Below are 18,972 nucleotides of genomic sequence, written 5' to 3' on the forward strand. Positions count from 1 at the left end.
TCAGTTTAGCTACTGTACTCATAGTTGTCAGTGATGGATGCTGTAATTGTGAGTGGTGACATGAATTGTACTTGACACAGTCTATTATTATTCAGAAATCATAGCATTGTTACCTTGTGGAACTTCTGGATAACGGCTTTTTTCTTCTTGCAACTTTTAAGAATGAATTGAACTAAGAGGGATGAAAAGTCTTTATTAATGTAACTTCAGTATCTTGATTGAAGTCTTCATTCCCTTTTCTATACCAAATCTGGTAATTTACCTCACTTATAATATCACAGCGTACCATAGCAATCGATACTATCCATATAATTATTTTATCAAAATATTAATATGGCTTCTAGTTTGGAAAAATAAAATAATAAATTATAATACATTATTAACCATATTCTTCATGTGATTGGACATTTTTATGTCATAGGTGTAATTTCTTTTTGAACCCATAGATGTCAGTGTCTTTTATGTAACAAGTGTTTCCATCTTTATTACTAAAACTTTATTAATAAACTATATTTAGTAGACCAATAATATGTAAGTATGTATAGCCATGAAACAAAATAAGAATATATATGAATGAATGAATGAATGAATGAGTGAAAGAATTTAAACATTTCTTATATAATGAAACCATATGATCCCTATATTCAATAAAGTAATATTCTTATAGACATTACTTTATTAAATATTGATTTTTTCTTCTTGAGATAAAAATTAAAAATGAAAAATAAAAATGAGAATAAAAATAAAAATAAAGCCTTTATATGTTGATGACAAATGCTGAGGTTATGTCTCAGTAACACATTTCCTTAATATTCTCATCATTTAAATGTTGCCATAACCTTGGATTACCAAAATATTGAAATTATGCAACTTTGCATATAATATCCTTCATTAGAGAAAAAAATACTTTTATAATACTTAATGTTATTATACCCAAGAGTACCTTATTAATATTTCTTCTTTATTAAAATGTGTGAAGAGGTATTGATGAAATGTGATGATAATCTGGATCAAAAAACACATTTCCCCATTAACCCCTATCTGACCTCGGACGGGATAGTACGTCCGAGGTCAGAAGCCCCTCTTTGATGCAGGGCTCCGCTGTGAGCCTGCATCAAAGCCGGGACATGTCAGCTGTTTTGAACAGCTGACATGTGCCCGTAATAGGCGCGGGCAGAATCGCGATCTGCCCGCACCTATTAACTAGTTAAATGCCGCTGTCAAACGCAGACAGCGGCATTTAACTACCGCTTCCGGCCGGGCGGCTGGAAATGACGTCATCGCCGACCCCCGTCACATGATCGGGGGTCGGCGATGCGTCAGGATGGTAACCATAGAGGTCCTAGAGACCTCTATGGTTACTGATCACCGGTGGCTGTGAGCGCCACCCTGTGGTCGGCGCTCACAGCACACCTGATTTTCTGCTACATAGCAGCGAACAGCAGATCCCTGCTATGTAGCAAAGCCGATCGTGCTGTGCCTGCTACTAGCCTCTCATGGAGGCTATTGAAGTATGGCAAAAGTTAAAAAAAAAAAGTTAAAAAAAATGTGAAAACAATAAAAAAATATTAAAGTTTAAATCACCCCCCTTTCGCCCCAATCGAAATAAATCAATAAAAAAACTCAAACCTACACATATTTGGTATCCCCGCGTTCAGAATCGCCCAATCTATCAATAAAAAAAAGCATTAACCTGATCGCTAAACAGCACACCGAGAAAAAATTTTGAAACGCCATAATTACGTTTTTTTGGTCTCCGCGACATTGCATTAAAATGCAATAGCGGGCGATCAAAAGAACGTATCATGTTAGGTGTCTATGAACTCGTACTGACCTGGAGAATCATAATGGCAGGTCAGTTTTAGCATTTAGTGAACCTAGCAAAAAAGCCAAACAAAAATCAAGTGTGGGACTGCACTTTTTTTGCAATTTCAATGCACTTGGAATTTTTTTCCCATTTTCTAGGACACGACATGCTAAAACCAATGATGTTGTTCAAAAGTACAACTCGTCCTGCAAAAAATAAGCCCTCACATGGCCAAATTGACGGAAAAATAAAAAAGTTATGGCTCTGGGAAGGAGGGGAGTGAAAAACGAACATGGAAAAACGAAAAATCCCAAGGTCATGAAGGGGTTAACCCAAAATATTGTATCCTAATTATCAATGTGCATTGTAAACTAAGAAATGTAATATTTTAATATTTCTTTGCATATTCCCCAAATACTAACACTATGTTCTAACCTATAGATAGGACTCATAAGAACTTGAGCATTTGTTTTACAGCTATATTTGGTACAGGGCCTGCAACTGAATCCATTTGACTTGTAAAGGTTGAGGAGCTTCTAAAGCTTCTTCTTACAGCTATAAATTGAAACAGGGGTGTGACATGTCATGCCATGCAGTGGAGAAAAAATATTATTATTACCATGCAAAGGAAAACAAGATTATGTTACAGAAAAAATTTACAGTACACAAGTTTTAGATTGTTAGTTATGTATTATTTCTTTTTAAGTGTTAAATATAAAATCATGCAATTATTATAACTTCCTGTGTAAATGAAGACATAAATCCATGTAAGAGTTTTTTTTTTTTTCAATTCCTGCTTTGAAATTAAAACTCTAAGGAAAAATAAAAGATGAAGGTTATTTTCATATTTATTTAAAATCAAAATAATTTAAATATCTTATACATATGTATATATTTAATATGTATTTAATGTAATTCTAAATATTATTATTGGATTAAGTTTTAATTATTTTTCACTATACATATAAAAATACAGTTAATATAATCTCTACTTATACAAATATGCTACAGTATTTACTGTATACTATATTAATATATATAACTGCAGAATTATATTGTATAAAATAATTACATATTAATAAATAATACATTGTATAACTAATTTTCACATCATATAGTATAATTACATTTTTAGCTAATTCCTAAGCCAAAATGTATCTCTCCGTCAATAATTTGTTGAAAACCTCTATTCAAAATTGCCATCTTTAGACTTATGAGCTGTGATAATGGACTATTCAGCTCACTTCTTATGCTCAACTGTTTCTGTCTGTCAATTTCCGCCATCTTTACAGACAGATCTGGCCCATCAGCTTTTAATCCTTTCAGAGCAGCTTCAGTGGAGGACTCTTGAATCATTTTTTTTATAAGGCTTATAACAAATATGTCATTTTCTTCATACTTCATAGATGTGATTTTGGGTCAATTTTGGATTTGGAAATTTTGATTTTGGTTTCTGATAAGATTTAATTATGTTCATTTTAGTATAATTTGATTTTCTTTCAAAATTCTCATGTTTTCTAGAAAAATCAAGGGATTGCGCACATTCAAATAAAGAATATTTTTGTGACGCAATAACACAAGATGCAGGATTTAGGAATCCAAATTTGTTTACAATTTATCATTGATTGTTTATTCAAATTTGTAATGACAGTTTTGTACAACCTTTCAAATATGGACATGAATGTAAAAGTACATTCTTTCCGGACAATCCTCAATTTTAGAAGAATATCAATATCTGGATCATTTTATTTTAATCCGCAAAATATCACAAATTTTAATCTTTCTACATCAGTCATTTCTTCATGGAACTTATCATTCTGCATTTTTAATGAGAACCTTCTGGAAAAAGTTACTGGAAGCCACATTTAAACAACTGATTTTTCTCCTCATTAGTCAAATCAAACTTATCAGCAAAACTTTCAAATATCTCTGAATTTCTGCACACATGGATTTTGTCATCATATGCAAGAATTATTTTGCATAATTTTAACAAGGTTTTTCTAGGTTTAGTTTGAAGAAGTTGTTGGGACTCCGAGTCGTCTTCTATTTTTAGTGCTCTTTGTACATCTGTCCCTCGTACATCATCTTTGTCAGTTGTCATGTCTCCTACGCTTCCTCCATCTTGTTTTTCATCATGAGATACAAGGTCACCTTGAGTGGCCATTACAGACACGTGTGTCACATCGTGTTGACTCTTTACATTACAGTCAATCTTGGGAACATCATTAGTATCAACTGATACTATTTTTACACGGTCATTTTTGGATTTTTCTGACACAAACTTGTGAAATACGTTAACCATATGTAAAATATTTTTAATTTGCTCTTTTTCTGTTTTTGTAAATTAACTTAGAATCTATCTTTAGATTTACTATCTTGCATTCTGCAAATAAAGAAAGCCAAAATATTTCTAAGCTAGATTTGTACAAACTTACAAATTTAATCTGACTTGATTTAGCTTTCGAATTAATTAAATCCATTTTTCTTACCTTGAAATATCTCACCTTGTAGTTCCTTTGTTAAACAACGTTGGGCTCTGATCATCAGCACGTCTATTTTCAGCACTTCCAATGCTAGTGCTTGTCAATCCGTCTGACACCTGTTAGTCTCTGTTACTCATAGGTTCTTGTGAGATCTTTGTGACTTGAAGTTTTGAAGTGGAATTCCTGAAAACTTGCACAATATCTAGCGAAGCTCTTTTCTCTTCCTCCGTGTGCAAGGTGAAGGAAATTCACGCAAAAATAGCACAAAAAAATCAAAACTGGCTGGCTTGGCCAATGTTAAATATGCTTATTTTGCACATTTCTTTAATCAAGACTTTACCAGGTGTGTTACTCTTAAAGAAAAAAATGTCATGATATTTTCATAAAAAATATAGTGGTTTATTAAATTGTCCACAGAAAAACCACATTGCAGCAAAACATAAAAATAGATGAAATAGTTACGAACAGATTGTCCATTTGTAAATATCAGCGCTTGTTACTCATCTTTCCTAAAGTTCTGAATGGTAAAAGCCGTCTGTCTGTGTGAAGTCTGAAGTCATCATGGCTACCAGCTGTTCTTTCCTTGTCTGACTTGTCTGATGTCCATGGAGAATGATGGTGAAGGCCGGAGGTGACAGCTCCCACGTGACAAGCCCCTGTGATGACCCCCACACCCTCCTAAGAGACGTTATTTATATGTCCCACAGACCATATGTCCCACAGACCACCCTCTATATGGTGTTGACTTCTACTCTGAGCTACACAGAAATAGCTTTTGTAATGTCAGCAAGAAGCAATGTGCTCAGTACAGAATTGAGAATAAGAATAATTCAATTAATATTTAACACCCTCTTCATAATATTCCCCACACTGTCCCTCTCCATAAAATTCCCCACATTGTCCCTTTCCGTAATGTCCCCTCCACGCTGCTCCTCTATGTAAAGTCCTCTACACTGCCCCTCTTCATAATACGCTCCACACTGCCCCACTCCATATCATCCCACAATGCCCCATCCATAATATCCCCAACACTGCCCCTTTCCATAATATCCCCCACACTACCCATCTCCATAATATTCCCCCACATTACCCCTCTCCATAATATCCCCAACATTGCCCCTCTCCATAATATTCCCCACTTTACCCCTCTCCATAATATCTCCCACACTGCCCCTCTCCAAATTATCCCCCCCCACACTGACCCTCCTCATAATATCTCCCTCACACACTGTCCCTTTCCATAATATCTCCAGCACATAGACCCTCTCCATAACATTCCCTCACTACTCCTCTCCATAATGTGCTACCCAAACTGTCTATTTCCATAACATCTCCTCCACACTGCCTCTCTGGATAAAGTTCCCCCCTCACCCCACGCTACACTGTGCCCGCTTTCACAATCCCCTATAATTGCCCCAGTATAGGTTACTGTTGACTATGTTACAATGGAGATAAATAAACTAAATTGCTTTATGGCCATGCAAATGTTATTACTATACATATGTCAACATAATATAATTCTATATACATTATGTATACCTGCTACGTACGGACACCAATTCCTAGGTAGTATTGCATCATTCGAGTCAGGAGCCATTTCTATGCCTATATACTGTCTCCTGTTGTGATTATAGGAGAAATGCCCAGATCATATAATGCTTTGTCAGGGTGTTACAGTGAGGGTTGTGCAATGTATCCTTAAATTAAATGTACTAAGTTGCATGTGACATGGCTGGGTCAGAGAGCAGCTTAGAGCCAGAAGCATATTTATGCTTCCATGCTTCTACTTGCTTCCATGACCCTTTACCATGGTAGCATGGCAAAGAGCGTGATTATTCACATTTCCCACCAGTAGAGGGCAGACACACTCAGCTGGTGCTGACTAAGAAAAGAGCTAAGCAGCAGCAAAGAAACACCTGCACCATAGCTACATGGCAAGTAGGGGTGAGTAGCACTCACTATTAAGGGCTTAGTTAGGGTCCTATAGGGGCATGTAAAAAGCTATATCTGAACTGCAGTCTGGACTATGAATGGGAAACTAACCCAACGGCATAACAACACCGCCATTTTGCCTCATGTAAGAGCCTGTAACATTCAATTTTCATTTTGAGTGTCAGTGCATATATTATTTTGTAAAGAGAAAAATATATGTCACTTGTAGTACTACCCTCATCGTCCACTTTTTTTTTAGAGATTGATTTTCAGTTGTTTTTTTTTTAAGGTTTGAAAGGTAGGAGAGAATCTGACTGGTGTGGATAGCAAATTCCAGAGTAGGGGTGAAGCACAGGAGAAGTCTTGGAGATTTCTTCCTATAAAACCAATGTCGCTCTCATGCACTCTTGTTCTAATTCCTCTCCCTTCCTGACAGGTGGATCGGACAGAAGTAATAAAAAGCAATCTGAATCCCGTCTTCTCCAAAGTGTTCACTGTGGATTATTATTTTGAAGAGGTTCAGAAGCTGCGATTTGAGGTTTATGACATCCATGGACACTGCAGCATCGGATCCAGGGATGACGACTTCCTGGGGGGAGTGGAGATGACTCTGGGACAGGTAACGACAATGTATTATGAAAGGCATTAATTGCTGGACGCAACGGAGGAAATGATTGTGAGGGCCCACGCTCCATCTTTACAGAACATTTTTAGACTCATATTTCCTGTTGTTGCAGGAAATTCACATGCACATTAGCAGCAAAGAGAAGGCTGATCCTATCTTTTGTATTGAAGCATCTAATGAGCGTGTGCAAAGATCACTGTGAAGGGACCAGGAGCTGTGCAATAGTCTATTGTGATTGGTGAATATTGTGATATCCGCTGTGTATAGCGGTGTTACCTGTCATTGTAATCCTGTCTCTGATGATAATGACACTGCTGAAAACTCTTCCTGAAAGGATAGGAAGTGTGAGTCTAAAATAAGATTACTTTTTTTTTTTTTTATATAAAAATCAAGATGTAAAAAAAGAAAAAAACAACAACATTGGCATCATTTAAAAAAAAAAAAAATTGAAAACATTTTTTGTACCCCTGTCGAGCAGTGTTACCCCCAGGGAAGAGGGGTAAAGCGGTTTAGACACACCTTAGTTGATGGTTATGCTACTTTCATGGATGAGTGAAACCAGTTGTAATCCCACTTATTTTGTGATCACAGCAGAGTGTCCAGTGGGCGGTCCCTTTGTGTAAAGAGTCCTGAATACTCCGTAACTCCTCCCCTCTGCTCTGGGGGCCGTCTCTACCATGGCTGGCTTTTCCCCAGGGTTTGGGAGTACAGATGATGGCAGTGATGGGCTCCTGTGTCTTCCTAACTCTGGGAAGAAGCTGCTGCAGGAGATTGTTCTGATCAGCATGACACATAGAGGAAGACACAGGATCTGACCCATCAATGCCATCATCTGTACTCCAAATTATTACATTCTGATCAATGCAGCTGAAGGCAGGAACATAGACTGGGGAAAAGCTGGGGTTGGGAAGCCATTTATTTGCAATTTTTTGTACAGTAATGAATACAAATTCCCTAATAAGGTGATTTGCAAACTTTCATAATTTTCCATGCTGGACAAAATTATAAAAAATAAAAAAAAATACTCATTCAGCTGTCTAAATTTCAGACCCTATTAATAATTGTTTTCATAAACCCCAAGTGATGACTCTCACAATAGAAGCAATGCTTTATTTCCGATGCCAGAATTTATCCATTTGTATTTTTGCTCGTAGCGGCACTGGGAAGGAGGGCTTTGTCATGTCTGAAAACTGAGGATCTCCGGGGAACGCAACTGCTTTTATTCACATCCTCGTTATCTGACCCAACCACTATTCCAATCCCCTCGTTCATCTTCTCTTTCTTTGTTCACGTCAGTTTCCTGCTGGCATTGTTCTAACCTCATGTCATCTCCACAATCCATACAAACCCACTTATACCGCGCACTTACCGCCCTCCACCTGCACAAACATCGCCACTAATGCATCATTTCCTATTCCAAGTGTTCTTGTCTCCATGCTGCTGGACTATTTAACTCCTCATTTCCAGCTCTTTATTATGTCAAAAATAAGTGTACAACCTGCACTTGGTCCTCAGTGCTACATTTGTAACAGACGCCCTATGTTGGCATTTTTCGTGTATAGTAGTGATATAATTTATTGCAAAACAAATGAATTGGCGCAGTGGGTGCTGTAGGAGGCGCTCTGTGCATCCAGCTGATCGATGACGGTGGCTCCCCTTAGCTGGAAAATGGAGATGGTCCCTCTTAGAGGTTGGGTGGAGCTGGCTCCTCTTAGTTGTTGAATGGAGGTGGCTTCCCTTAGCTACAAAATGGAGATGCCCCCAATTATTTGTTGGATGGAAGTGGCTTTTCTTAGTTGTTGGATGGAAGTGGCTCCTCTTAGTTGTTGGATTGAGGTAGATCCTCTTAGTTATTGTATGGAGGTGGCCCCTCTTAGTTGTTGGATGCAGGTGGCTCCTCTTAGTTGTTGGATGGAGCTGGCTCCTCTTAGTTGTTGGATGGAGGTGGCTCTTCTTGGTGGTTGGATGGAGGTGGCTCCTCCTTGTTGCTGGATGCAGGTGGCTCCTCTTAGTTGCTGGATGCAGGTGGCTCCTCTTAGTTGCTGGATGGATGTGGCTCCTCTTAGTTGCTGGATGGATGTGTCTCTTCTTAGTTGCTGGATGGATGTGGCACCTCTTAGTTGTTGGATGGACGTGGCTCCTCTTAGTTCCTTGATGGATGTGGCACCTCTTAGTTGTTGGATGGAGGTGGCTCCTCTTAGTTGCTGGATGGATGTAGCTTCTCTTAGTTGCTGGATGGATGTGGCACCTCTTAGTTGTTCAATGGAGGTGGCTCCTCTTAGTTGCTGGATTGATGTGGCAGCTCTTAGTTGTTGGATGAAGGTGGCTCCTCTTTGTTGCTGAATGGAGGTGGCTCCTCTTAGTTGTTGGATGGAGGTGGACCTCCTTAATTTCTGGATGAACGTGGCCTCTCTTAGGTGCTGGGTGGAGGTGGCTCCTCTTAGATGTGGATGGAGGTGGCTCCTCTTAGGTGTGGATGGTGGTGGCTCCTCTTTGTTGCTGGATGTAGGTGAACTCTCTTAGCTGCTGGATGGAGGTGGCCCCTCTTAGTTGCTGGATGAAAGTGGCACTTCTTCGTTGCTGGATGAAAGTGGCTCAGCTTAAGAATTGGATGGAGGTGACTCCTCTTAGCTGCTGGGTGAACATGGCCCAAATTAATTGCTGTTTGCAGGTGGCTCCTCTTAGGGGCTGAATGAAGTTGACTCTGTTAGGTGCTGGATGGAGGTGGCTCTTCTTAGTTACTGGATGAAGGTGACGCCTCTTAGTTTCTGGATGGAGGTGGCTCCTCTTAAGTGCTGGATGGAGGTGGTTCCTTTTAGTTGTTGAATGGAGATTACTCTTCTTTGCTGCTGTATGGAGGTGGCTCCTCTTAGGTGCTATACAGAGGTAGCTGCTCTCACGTGCTGGATGGAAGTGGCTCCTCCTAGGTGCTGAATGGAGGTGGCTGTTCTTAGTTGTTGGACGGAGGTGGCTTCTCTTAGTTGTTGGATGTAGGTGGTCTCTCTTTAATTGCTGGATGGAGAAGGACCCCATTAGCTGATGGATGGATATGGCACCTCTTATCTACTGGATGGAAGAGGATTCTCTTAGCTGCTGCATGAAGGTGGCTCCTCTTACCTGCTGAATGGAGGCAGCCTCCTTAGTTGCTGGATGGACATGGCCTCCTTTAGGTGCTGGATGGAGGTGGCTCCTCTTAGTTGTTGGATGGAGGTGGCTATTCTTAATTGTTGGATGGAGATGGATCCTCTTAGCTACTGGATGGATGTGGTTTCTCTTACCTACTGGATGGGGGAGTATTTTTTTAGCTGCTGCATTAATGTGGCTCCTCTTAGCTGCTGAATGGAGGAGGCCTCTCTACCTGCTGGAAGGACGTGGTCTCTCTTAGGTGGTGAATGGAGGTGGCTCCTCTTAATTGTTGAATGTAGGTGGTTTCTCTTAATTGCTGGGTGGAGATGGCTCCTCTTAGGTGCTGGATGGAAGTGGCCCCTCCTAGTTGGTAGATGGAGGTGGCTTCTCTTAATTGCTGGATGGAGAGGGAACCTTTTAGCTGCTGGTAGCTGCTCTCACGTGCTGGACGGAGGTGGCTCCTCTTAGGTGCTGAATGGATGTGGCTGCTCTTAGTTGTTGGATGGAGGTGACTTCTGTTAGTTGTTGGATGTAGGTGGTCTCTCTTAATTGCTGGAGGGAGAGGGATCCTTTTAGCTGCTGGATGGACGTGGCTCCTCTTACCTACTGGATGGAGGAAGATTTTCTTAGCTGCTGCATTAAGGTGGCTCATCTTAGCTGCTGAATGGAGGAGGCCTATTTAGCTGCTGGGTTGAGGTGGTTCCTCTCAGTTGCTGGGTGGAGGTGTCTCCTCTAAGTTGCTGGATGCAGGTGGCTTCTCGTAATTGCTGGATGGAAGGTTCCTCTTAGCTGCAGGATGGACGTGGCCCATCTTAGTTGCTGGATGGAGATGGCCCTTCTTAGTTGCTGGATGAAGCTGGTTATGCTTAGGTACTGAAAGGAGGTGACCCTTCTTAGTGGCTGGCTGGTGGTGGTTCCTCTTAAGTGCTGAATGGAAGTTAATCATCTTAGTTGCTGGATATAGATGATTCCTTTTAGGTGCTGGATGGAAGCGGCTCCTCTTAGTTGTTGAATGGAGGTGGCTCCTCTTAACCGATACATGGCGGTGGCTTTTTTAAATTCTGTATGACGGGGGTTCCTCTTAGTTGCTGGATGGAGGTGGGTTCTCTTAGTTGCTGGATGAAGGTGGCCCCTCTTAGCTGTTGAATAAAGGTGTAAAGTCTTAATTGCTGGATGGAGGTGGCCCCTCTTAACTGCTAGATAAAGGTGTCTCCTTTTAGTTTCAGAATGGAAGAGAACTCCTTAGCTGTTAGATGGAGGTGACCTCTCTTAGTTCCTAGATGGAGGTGGTTCCTCTTCGTTGCTGAATAGAGGTGGCTCCTCTTAGGTGCTCGGTGAAGGTGGCTCCTCTGAGGTGCTGGATGGAGGTGTCCCATCTTAGGTGCAGGATGGAGGTGGCTCCTCTCTGTTGCTGGATGGAGGTGGCTCCACTTACGTGCTGGGTGAAGGTAGCTCCTCTGAGGTGCTGGACGGAGGTGGCTCCTCTTGGTTGTTGGATGCAGGTGGCTCCTCTTAGCCGATGAATGGAGGCGACTTCTTTTAAATGCTGTATGAAATTGGCATCTCTTATCTACTGGATGGAGGAGGATTCTCTTAGCTGCTGGATTGATGTAACCCCTCATACCTACTGGATGGAGCGGGTCTCCTTAGCTGCTGGATTGAGGTGGCCTCTCTTACCTGCTGGTTGGAGATGGGTCCCCTTAGCTGCTGGATGGAGATGGCCCCCTTATCTAGTGGATTCAGGTGGCTCCCCTTAATTGCTGGATGGAGATGGCCTCCCTTATCTAGTGGATTCAGGTGGCTCCCCTTAATTGCTGGATGGAGATGCCCCCCCTTATCTAGTGGATACAGATGGCTCCCCTTAGTTGCTGGATGGAGATGCCCCCCCTTATCTAGTGGATACAGATGGCTCCCCTTAGTTGCTGGATGGTGCCTTTTCCCGATAGCTATGCCTTATCATAATTCTAAACCTCTGTGTGTCTGTTGTATGTTGAAATATTTCTGTGTTATTCTTTACGTTAATTATTATTGTGTTTCTTTTCCATTTTACTAGATTGTTGCACAGAAAAGGATTACCAAAGGTCTCTTCCTGAAATATGGCAAATATGCCGGAAAGTCCACTGTAACGGTAAGAGCGGCTCGATATTAACTGCAGTATTTATACATAGAGCAATGTTTTCACCTCCAGGCTCGAGATTCAAGGTTCACAGATTGATTCCTGAAACATTAACTATTGCGGAATATATTGCTTGGGAACCAAGTGTTCACCCTTGTACGCAGGGCCGTATTTAGAGCTTCTGCTCCCCTAGGCACTTTTAGTGCTGCCTCCCCCAATGGTGAGTATGACAATATCGGCAGTGACTTCAACAATAATTGCTGATGTGAAAGTAGCCTTTTGCAGCAGATCCAGCAGTTTTTCTGCATCTGCCGCGTAATGGATCACTTACGGCAACACTGCGTTCGGCCTCATTCATTCCCTATGGGACTTGCGGACATGTGCGGCACTTGCGGTTTTGCCGCAATCCGGCAAATGCGGTATTTGCAGCAGTGTTTTTTATGTCTCACGGCAAGTGCAAAACCACAAGTGTCGCCCCTGTCACAGTCACCTTTCTCCTCCGCTCTGAAGGTCCGTGCATCGCTGTCCCGACACTGCAGCTTCTTCCTGTGTGAGCGGTCACGTGATACCGCTCAATAAAGTCATGAATATGCATCCATATTCATGACCTTAATGAGCGGTACCATGTGACCGCTCACACAGGAAGAAGCTGCAGCGTTGGGGCAGCGATACAGAGACTTTCAAAGCGGAGGAGAAACGTGAGTATTATGTCTGCAAGGATGGAGGTGGGCGGGAGAGCGGTGGGTGGGCGGTCGGGAGGTTTGGGCGGGCGGTGACCCCGGACTTTAATTCTAAAAAAAAAACAAAAAAAACACAACTTGCTCAGGTGCCGCCCCCCACTCATCCTGGCGCCCTAGGCACGTGCCCTCAAATGCCTAGTGGCAAATACGGCCCTGCCTGTACCCAAATCTGGTGAATAAGCTGTTTATCTCTATATTATTTGTCAATCTGTGAGATTACCTGGGATCCTTATGTATTGAACGCCCACACCAAAGCAATTCACCACTGCAGATTCCAGTTTTCAAGATGCTTGACATCCAATGCGGCCACAAATATGGCCCTTAATGAGCTTCTCTGAAATTTTAATGGCAAATTACCTATTGACACATCCACTGTCCTGTACTGATGTCTCACTAGATAGACTAATTGGGTGACATTTGCAACCATAGGTAACTGGATTGATTGCCAATCATTTTTTTTTAACAATTTAGTAAAGCAGTAATTATTGGGATAGATAGATCGATATTAGATACAGTTGTGTGAAAAAGTGTTTGCCCACTTCCTGATTTCCTATTCTTTGCATGTTTGTCACACTAAAAGTCATTCAGAGGTGGACTTGTTGATGTGTTTTGGATCATTGTCCTTCTGCGTAACGCAAGTGATCTTCAGCTTGAGATCACGAACAGATGGTCAGACATTCTCCTTCAGGATTTATATGGTACACAGCATAATTCATGGTTCCATTTACCACAGCAAGTCTTCCAGGTCCTGAAGTAGCAAAACAGCCCCAGACCATCACACTACCACCATATTTTACTGTTGGTATGATGTTCCTTTTCAGAAATACTGTGTTACTTCTACGCCAGATATAATGGGACATACGCCTTTCAAAAAATTAAACTTTTGTCTCATCAGTCCACAAAGTATTCTCTCAATAGTTTTGGGGATCAATATGTTTTCTGGCAAAACTGAGATGAGTCTTTATGCTCTTATTGCTCAGCAGTGGTTTTCGTCTTGGAACTCTGCCATGCAGGCCATTTTTGCCCAGTCTCTTCCTTATGGTGGAGTCATGAACACTGATCTTAACTGAGACAAGTGCAGTTCTTTTGATGATGTCGTGGGGTCTTTTGTGACCTCTTGGATGAGTCGTCACTGCACTCTTGGGGTAATTTTTGTCAGCCTACCACTTCTGGGAATGCTCACAACTGTTCCATGTTTTTGCCATTTGTGGATAATGGCTCTCACTGTGGTTCGCTGGAGTCCCAAAGATTGAGAAATTACTTCAGAACCTTTTTCAGACTGATAGATCTCAATTACTTTGTTTCTCAATTGATCCAAAATTTCTTTGGATTGTGGCATGATCTCTAGCTTTTGAGGATCTTTTGGTATACTTCTATTTATCAGTCAGGTCCTATTTAAGTGATTTCTTGATTGAGAACAGGTATGGCAGTAATCAGGCCTATGTGTGGCTAGGGAATTTTAACTCAGCTGCCTAATGATGTGATAAACCACAGTTAATTTATGTTTTAAGGGGAAGGAGGCGAGCAATCACTTTTTCACACAGGGCCCTGTAGGTTTGGATTTCTTTTTCCCTTAATAATAAAAACCTTAATTTAAAAATTGCATTTTGTGTTTACTTATTATCTTTGTTTAAAATGAATATTTGTTTGGTGATATGAAACATTTAAGAGTCACAAACATGCAAAAGAATAGGAAATCAGGAAGGGGGCAAACACTTTTTCACACAACTGTAAATATATATTAGATAATTAGAAAGATATTAGCTAGATGATGGACACTATATAAATAGACAATTAGATGATAGATTATAACTCCTCTATAATACGTTTATATATGAATATCCTTTGTTCTCTGAGCGCTCTCGGTCACACCCTGGGGCTCATTATCAGACTAATCACATCTACATGGGGATTTTCTGTTTGATGGATTCATTTTCTGGAGCCGCTGGATGTTTAAAGTGACAGACACACAATATGAATTATTACATCACAGGAAAAGTCTCGAGGCGATCAGTTACCAGACATGACTGATGAAGTACGAGCGCCCCCCTGTAGTTTGGGCTGTAGACTGTGCCCCATGATCCTATACCACAGGCTAAATGTATGTGCTCGCCTCATTTATTTACCCCATTGCCGACAAATGCAACCGCGAGACTCCATATGATTTAGGCCATGTGATGTAGGTGTCTGGCGATTGTCTGCACTGTTGTATTACGGTTTTTAATTCTCTCTTTTTTTTTTGCTTTTTCCCATAGGTCATTTCGGAAGAGATTTCTGGTAATAATGGATACGTGGAGCTGTCGTTCTGTGCAAGGAAACTGGATGACAAGGTGACCGTAACGGGGTACAGCCTCCTTTTTGGAGACAGATTTGCATGTCCCTCTTCTTAGAGACACGATAAGATATTTTCTAAACTGACTGTGTGTTTTCTTGCAGAAGCAGTTTCCTAAAATGAAAAATGTTCAAAATAGTTGCATTTACTTTCTTAAGAAATAGGATAGGACCCTTTAGTGTCTTGCATAGACATAGAATCAAGTAATGATACTAAGTCACCACTAGAGGGAGCTGAGCAGCTTATCACATGCACACTAACAGAACAGTATGCAGTAAGCTCTACAGCTCCCTCTAGTGGTGGCTGCAAGCAGAAAGTAAATATATCAGAATAGGTGATTTGGAGCAATGAATCAATATGCTATGATATTAATCAGCACTTGATTTGGCACCAACAAAATGGTATTAAAAGGTTATTGCACTCACATCTCTATCCAGAGCTGGCGTTTTTTCATGGTCAGGGTAAACGTATATTTTTTTTAAGGCTGCTATGCCCCCAATTTATGTTTTGTTTTGTTTTGCATTAGGACCTTTTTAGCAAATCAGATCCATTCCTGGAAATTTACAGAGTAAACGATGACCAAAGTGAACAGCTGGTGCATAGGACAGAGGTAAGGAGGCAAGGTGTTAGTCCCAGAATGGAAAGTTACATCCTATTCTATTGATAGGAGATATCTTGCTGATCAATTGGGACTCCAGCGATCCCATGAATGGGGCTCTAGATACTGAGGATCAGGCTCTGCAGAACATTTGGGGAGGGTGCATGCTCAACCAACGTTCCATTCATTGTCTATCGGACTGTCAGAAATGGCGAAGCGCTGTGATCGGCTTTCTCGGACAGTCCCATACAGAATGATTGGAGCGGAGGTCAAACATGTGCACCTCCCCTTTCATTCTGCACAGCCCCATTTTTTAGATTACTGGACCACCCATTGATTAGTAAAGAATCCCCTACCCAATGGATATCCCCCAAGGAATAACTTTTGATCCTGGGAATACCCCTTTAAAAGGTTAAATTATGTGTGAGAACGACCAATGAGAATGACCAACTAAAGTAGTTTTCCCATTTGGGAAACTCCTTTCCCCAGCTGCAGTTAGTTTTTATAAAATTCTGCCTTACTCACCATTCCCAGGTCCAAACACAGAGTCTTCGCTTCTCCTGCTGTCTGTTATTGACGTCACATCAACAATCACTGAGCTCAAGTGACGTCGGCTCTGTAGGCGATGGGGAACAGCAGCGGAAACTCAACATTGGACCTGGGGATGTTGGTTAAAGCAGCATTTGTGTTTTATAACAAACTCCAGCTGGGAAATGGGGGGGTTACAAAATGTACAAAATTAGACAAATGAAAGGTATTAGGTTAATGAATGCATGATCGCTGAATGAGACCCCCCCCATGATTATTAGAACGGGGTCCCAGTTCCTTCTCTTGTTGTTTCCATCAGCCCTATAGATAAAGCAGGACACATGTCTGACCGCTGCTTCCTTCATGGGGTGAGGTGGAACAGGGGACACCCCTTTGTAGTAATCCAAATATTGGGGTCCCAGACATATTGGTAGGTCCACCAATAAAATTGCCATTTTATATATGTTATATACATTCTCATTTTAGGTTATTAAGAATAACCTGAACCCCGTTTGGGAGCCATTTAAGGTGTCGCTGAGTTCTCTGTGCTGCTGCGAGGAGAAGAGGAAGCTGCGCGTGAGTCATCAGCGGATTCTCCGTACTGTATATTCTGTGTATTCTGTAACTCACCCTTCCTTGCGTATCACCCCTCATTATCACTCCCTCCTATGCTTCTCTCTACTAATTCCTCATTCTCTTCCTTATCTCACTTTCAACCCTCTTCTCCCCCCCCCCCCCCCAGTGCCTTGTCTGGGATTATGACTCCCGCGGAAAACATGATTTTATTGGAGAGTTTTATGCAACCTTTGAAGAGATGCAGAAAGGAATCGGTGGGAACAAGGTGAGAAAAAGAGATAGAATTCACAGGGAGCGACAAGCGTGGAAAATAGGGATGTAAGGTTTTTAAATGGAAATTACCTGTGGCTTGGTGGCAATTCTGAATTTTCACTCCGTAAATCAGACCTGCCACATCCTACTAATTGTAGGGGTCACGAAAGAAAAGGTGGAAACATTTGACCCCTTTTTTTCATAAATGCCCCAAAAACTGAGACTTTGCCAGATATAAAGGGGATCCAATAAATAAATACTTCATGGACCTCATATATTCCTATTTTCTTTGTTGTAATGTTTAGAAATGTTTTTCATAAGAAAACAAAAAAAAAACAATAATGCTTTGATGGTTTGGAGAGAGGATTTAAAGGTTTTTTTTCTTCCATTTTTATAAATGTATATTATCAGATAGTGCTTGCCAATACAAGCAACTTTGCAATTTACTGCTTGTTAAAATTTGCAGTCGTTCTTGAGATATTATCAGATATTAATTGGTCGGTCTCCTAGGCAACGATCTGTAAACAAAAGAAAAGTGTTAATATCTCAAGAATGGCTGAAAATTTTAACAAGAAGTAAATTGAAAAAGTGTTTGGTTTTACACGCACAATCCAAATATATCCGTATATGAAAATTAGGAAAAACGCTTTAAAGCTTTCCCTGTGTATACCTCCAAAGACTGGGGGTGAACAGAGCCGTGAAGTGGTTCATTTCTAGAATATAACAGGGACTCTGAATCTTAACAGTGCCTATTCCAATTTCTTTTCAGGTACAATGGGACTGTGTAAATCCAAAATACAAATTAAAGAAAAGAAACTATAAGAACTCCGGGTTTGTTATATTATCGGATCTGAAGGTAACTGATCGGCACATTTTTTTTCTTCTATTTCTTAGACTTGATTAATGAGGGGCCCATTGGGGTCATTGATAAAGCAAAGATGAAGGAATCTCAAATATTAAGTATGTACATACCGCCTCTTCTAGGAGTCCTGTGGGTGGTCCTATGTGCATAGTCACAAAAGGAAAGCTGTCAATTACTGAGTAGGACCGCCCACTGGACTCCTAAGCTACGGAAGAGCAGAGATTGAAATGAATAATATACAAGTTATACCGAATCCTTTCCCGCATAACTATATATGAATCTGCACGATAATATCCCGCTGTCCAAGGTGAAATATTCCCTTTTATTTTGACTGTATGGGAATGTTAAGCCATTGATACTGATCGTGGGGTCTTGTTTGTGACTTCGGGGTGTAATATTTCGGCCTTCTCTCTATTTAATAACAGATACACAGAGTCTATTCCTTCCTTGATTATATAATGGGCGGCTGCCAAATCCACTTTACGGTAAGTTTCCCGTCGACGATCTGCTTTATGTGGCGTATGTGTTGTGAATTCTGTGGCCAAGCTCCCTCCTGTGGTCGTGAGTGGTACTGCGGCTGGTTCTGTCTATAAGCTTCCTTTGGTGGATGAGAGTGGTACTGCGGCTTCTGAGTTTCCTTCCTCAGGTGATGAGGTTAAGTCGTTAGGTGCTGCTCTATTTAACTCCACTTGGTGCTTTGATCCTGGCCTCCAGTCAATGTTCTAGTATTGGTCTTTCTTCCTCCTGGATCGTTCCTGTGGCCTGTCTATCCTGCATAGCTAAGTTCTGCTTATGTTATTTTTGTTTGCTATATTTTCTGTCCAGCTTGCTATATTGGTTTTTCTTGCTTGCTGGAAGCTCTGAGACGCAGAGGGAGCACCTCCGTACCGTTAGTCGGTGCGGAGGGTCTTTTTGCCCCTCTGCGTGGTTGTTTGTAGGTTTTTGTGTTGACCGCAAAGCTATCTTTCCTATCCTCGGTCTATTCAGTAAGTCGG

The 18,972-nt window shown here is 41.1% G+C and overlaps 1 protein-coding gene across 1 annotated transcript in view; it reads left to right on the top strand.

Moving 5' to 3' along the window:
- Positions 1-18,972, top strand: part of CPNE7 (copine 7) — an 83,064-nt gene that overhangs the window by 41,880 nt on the left and 22,212 nt on the right. The window contains exons 3-10 of the mRNA XM_069738969.1: positions 6,659-6,841; positions 12,027-12,101; positions 15,085-15,159; positions 15,688-15,771; positions 16,774-16,863; positions 17,030-17,128; positions 17,885-17,971; positions 18,403-18,462. Of these exons, the coding sequence (XP_069595070.1) occupies positions 6,659-6,841; positions 12,027-12,101; positions 15,085-15,159; positions 15,688-15,771; positions 16,774-16,863; positions 17,030-17,128; positions 17,885-17,971; positions 18,403-18,462 (753 nt within the window). The remainder of the gene's footprint in view (positions 1-6,658; positions 6,842-12,026; positions 12,102-15,084; positions 15,160-15,687; positions 15,772-16,773; positions 16,864-17,029; positions 17,129-17,884; positions 17,972-18,402; positions 18,463-18,972) is intronic.

The sequence above is a fragment of the Ranitomeya imitator genome, chromosome 9, assembly GCF_032444005.1.
Source record: "Ranitomeya imitator isolate aRanImi1 chromosome 9, aRanImi1.pri, whole genome shotgun sequence".
Classification (NCBI taxonomy): domain Eukaryota; kingdom Metazoa; phylum Chordata; class Amphibia; order Anura; family Dendrobatidae; genus Ranitomeya; species Ranitomeya imitator.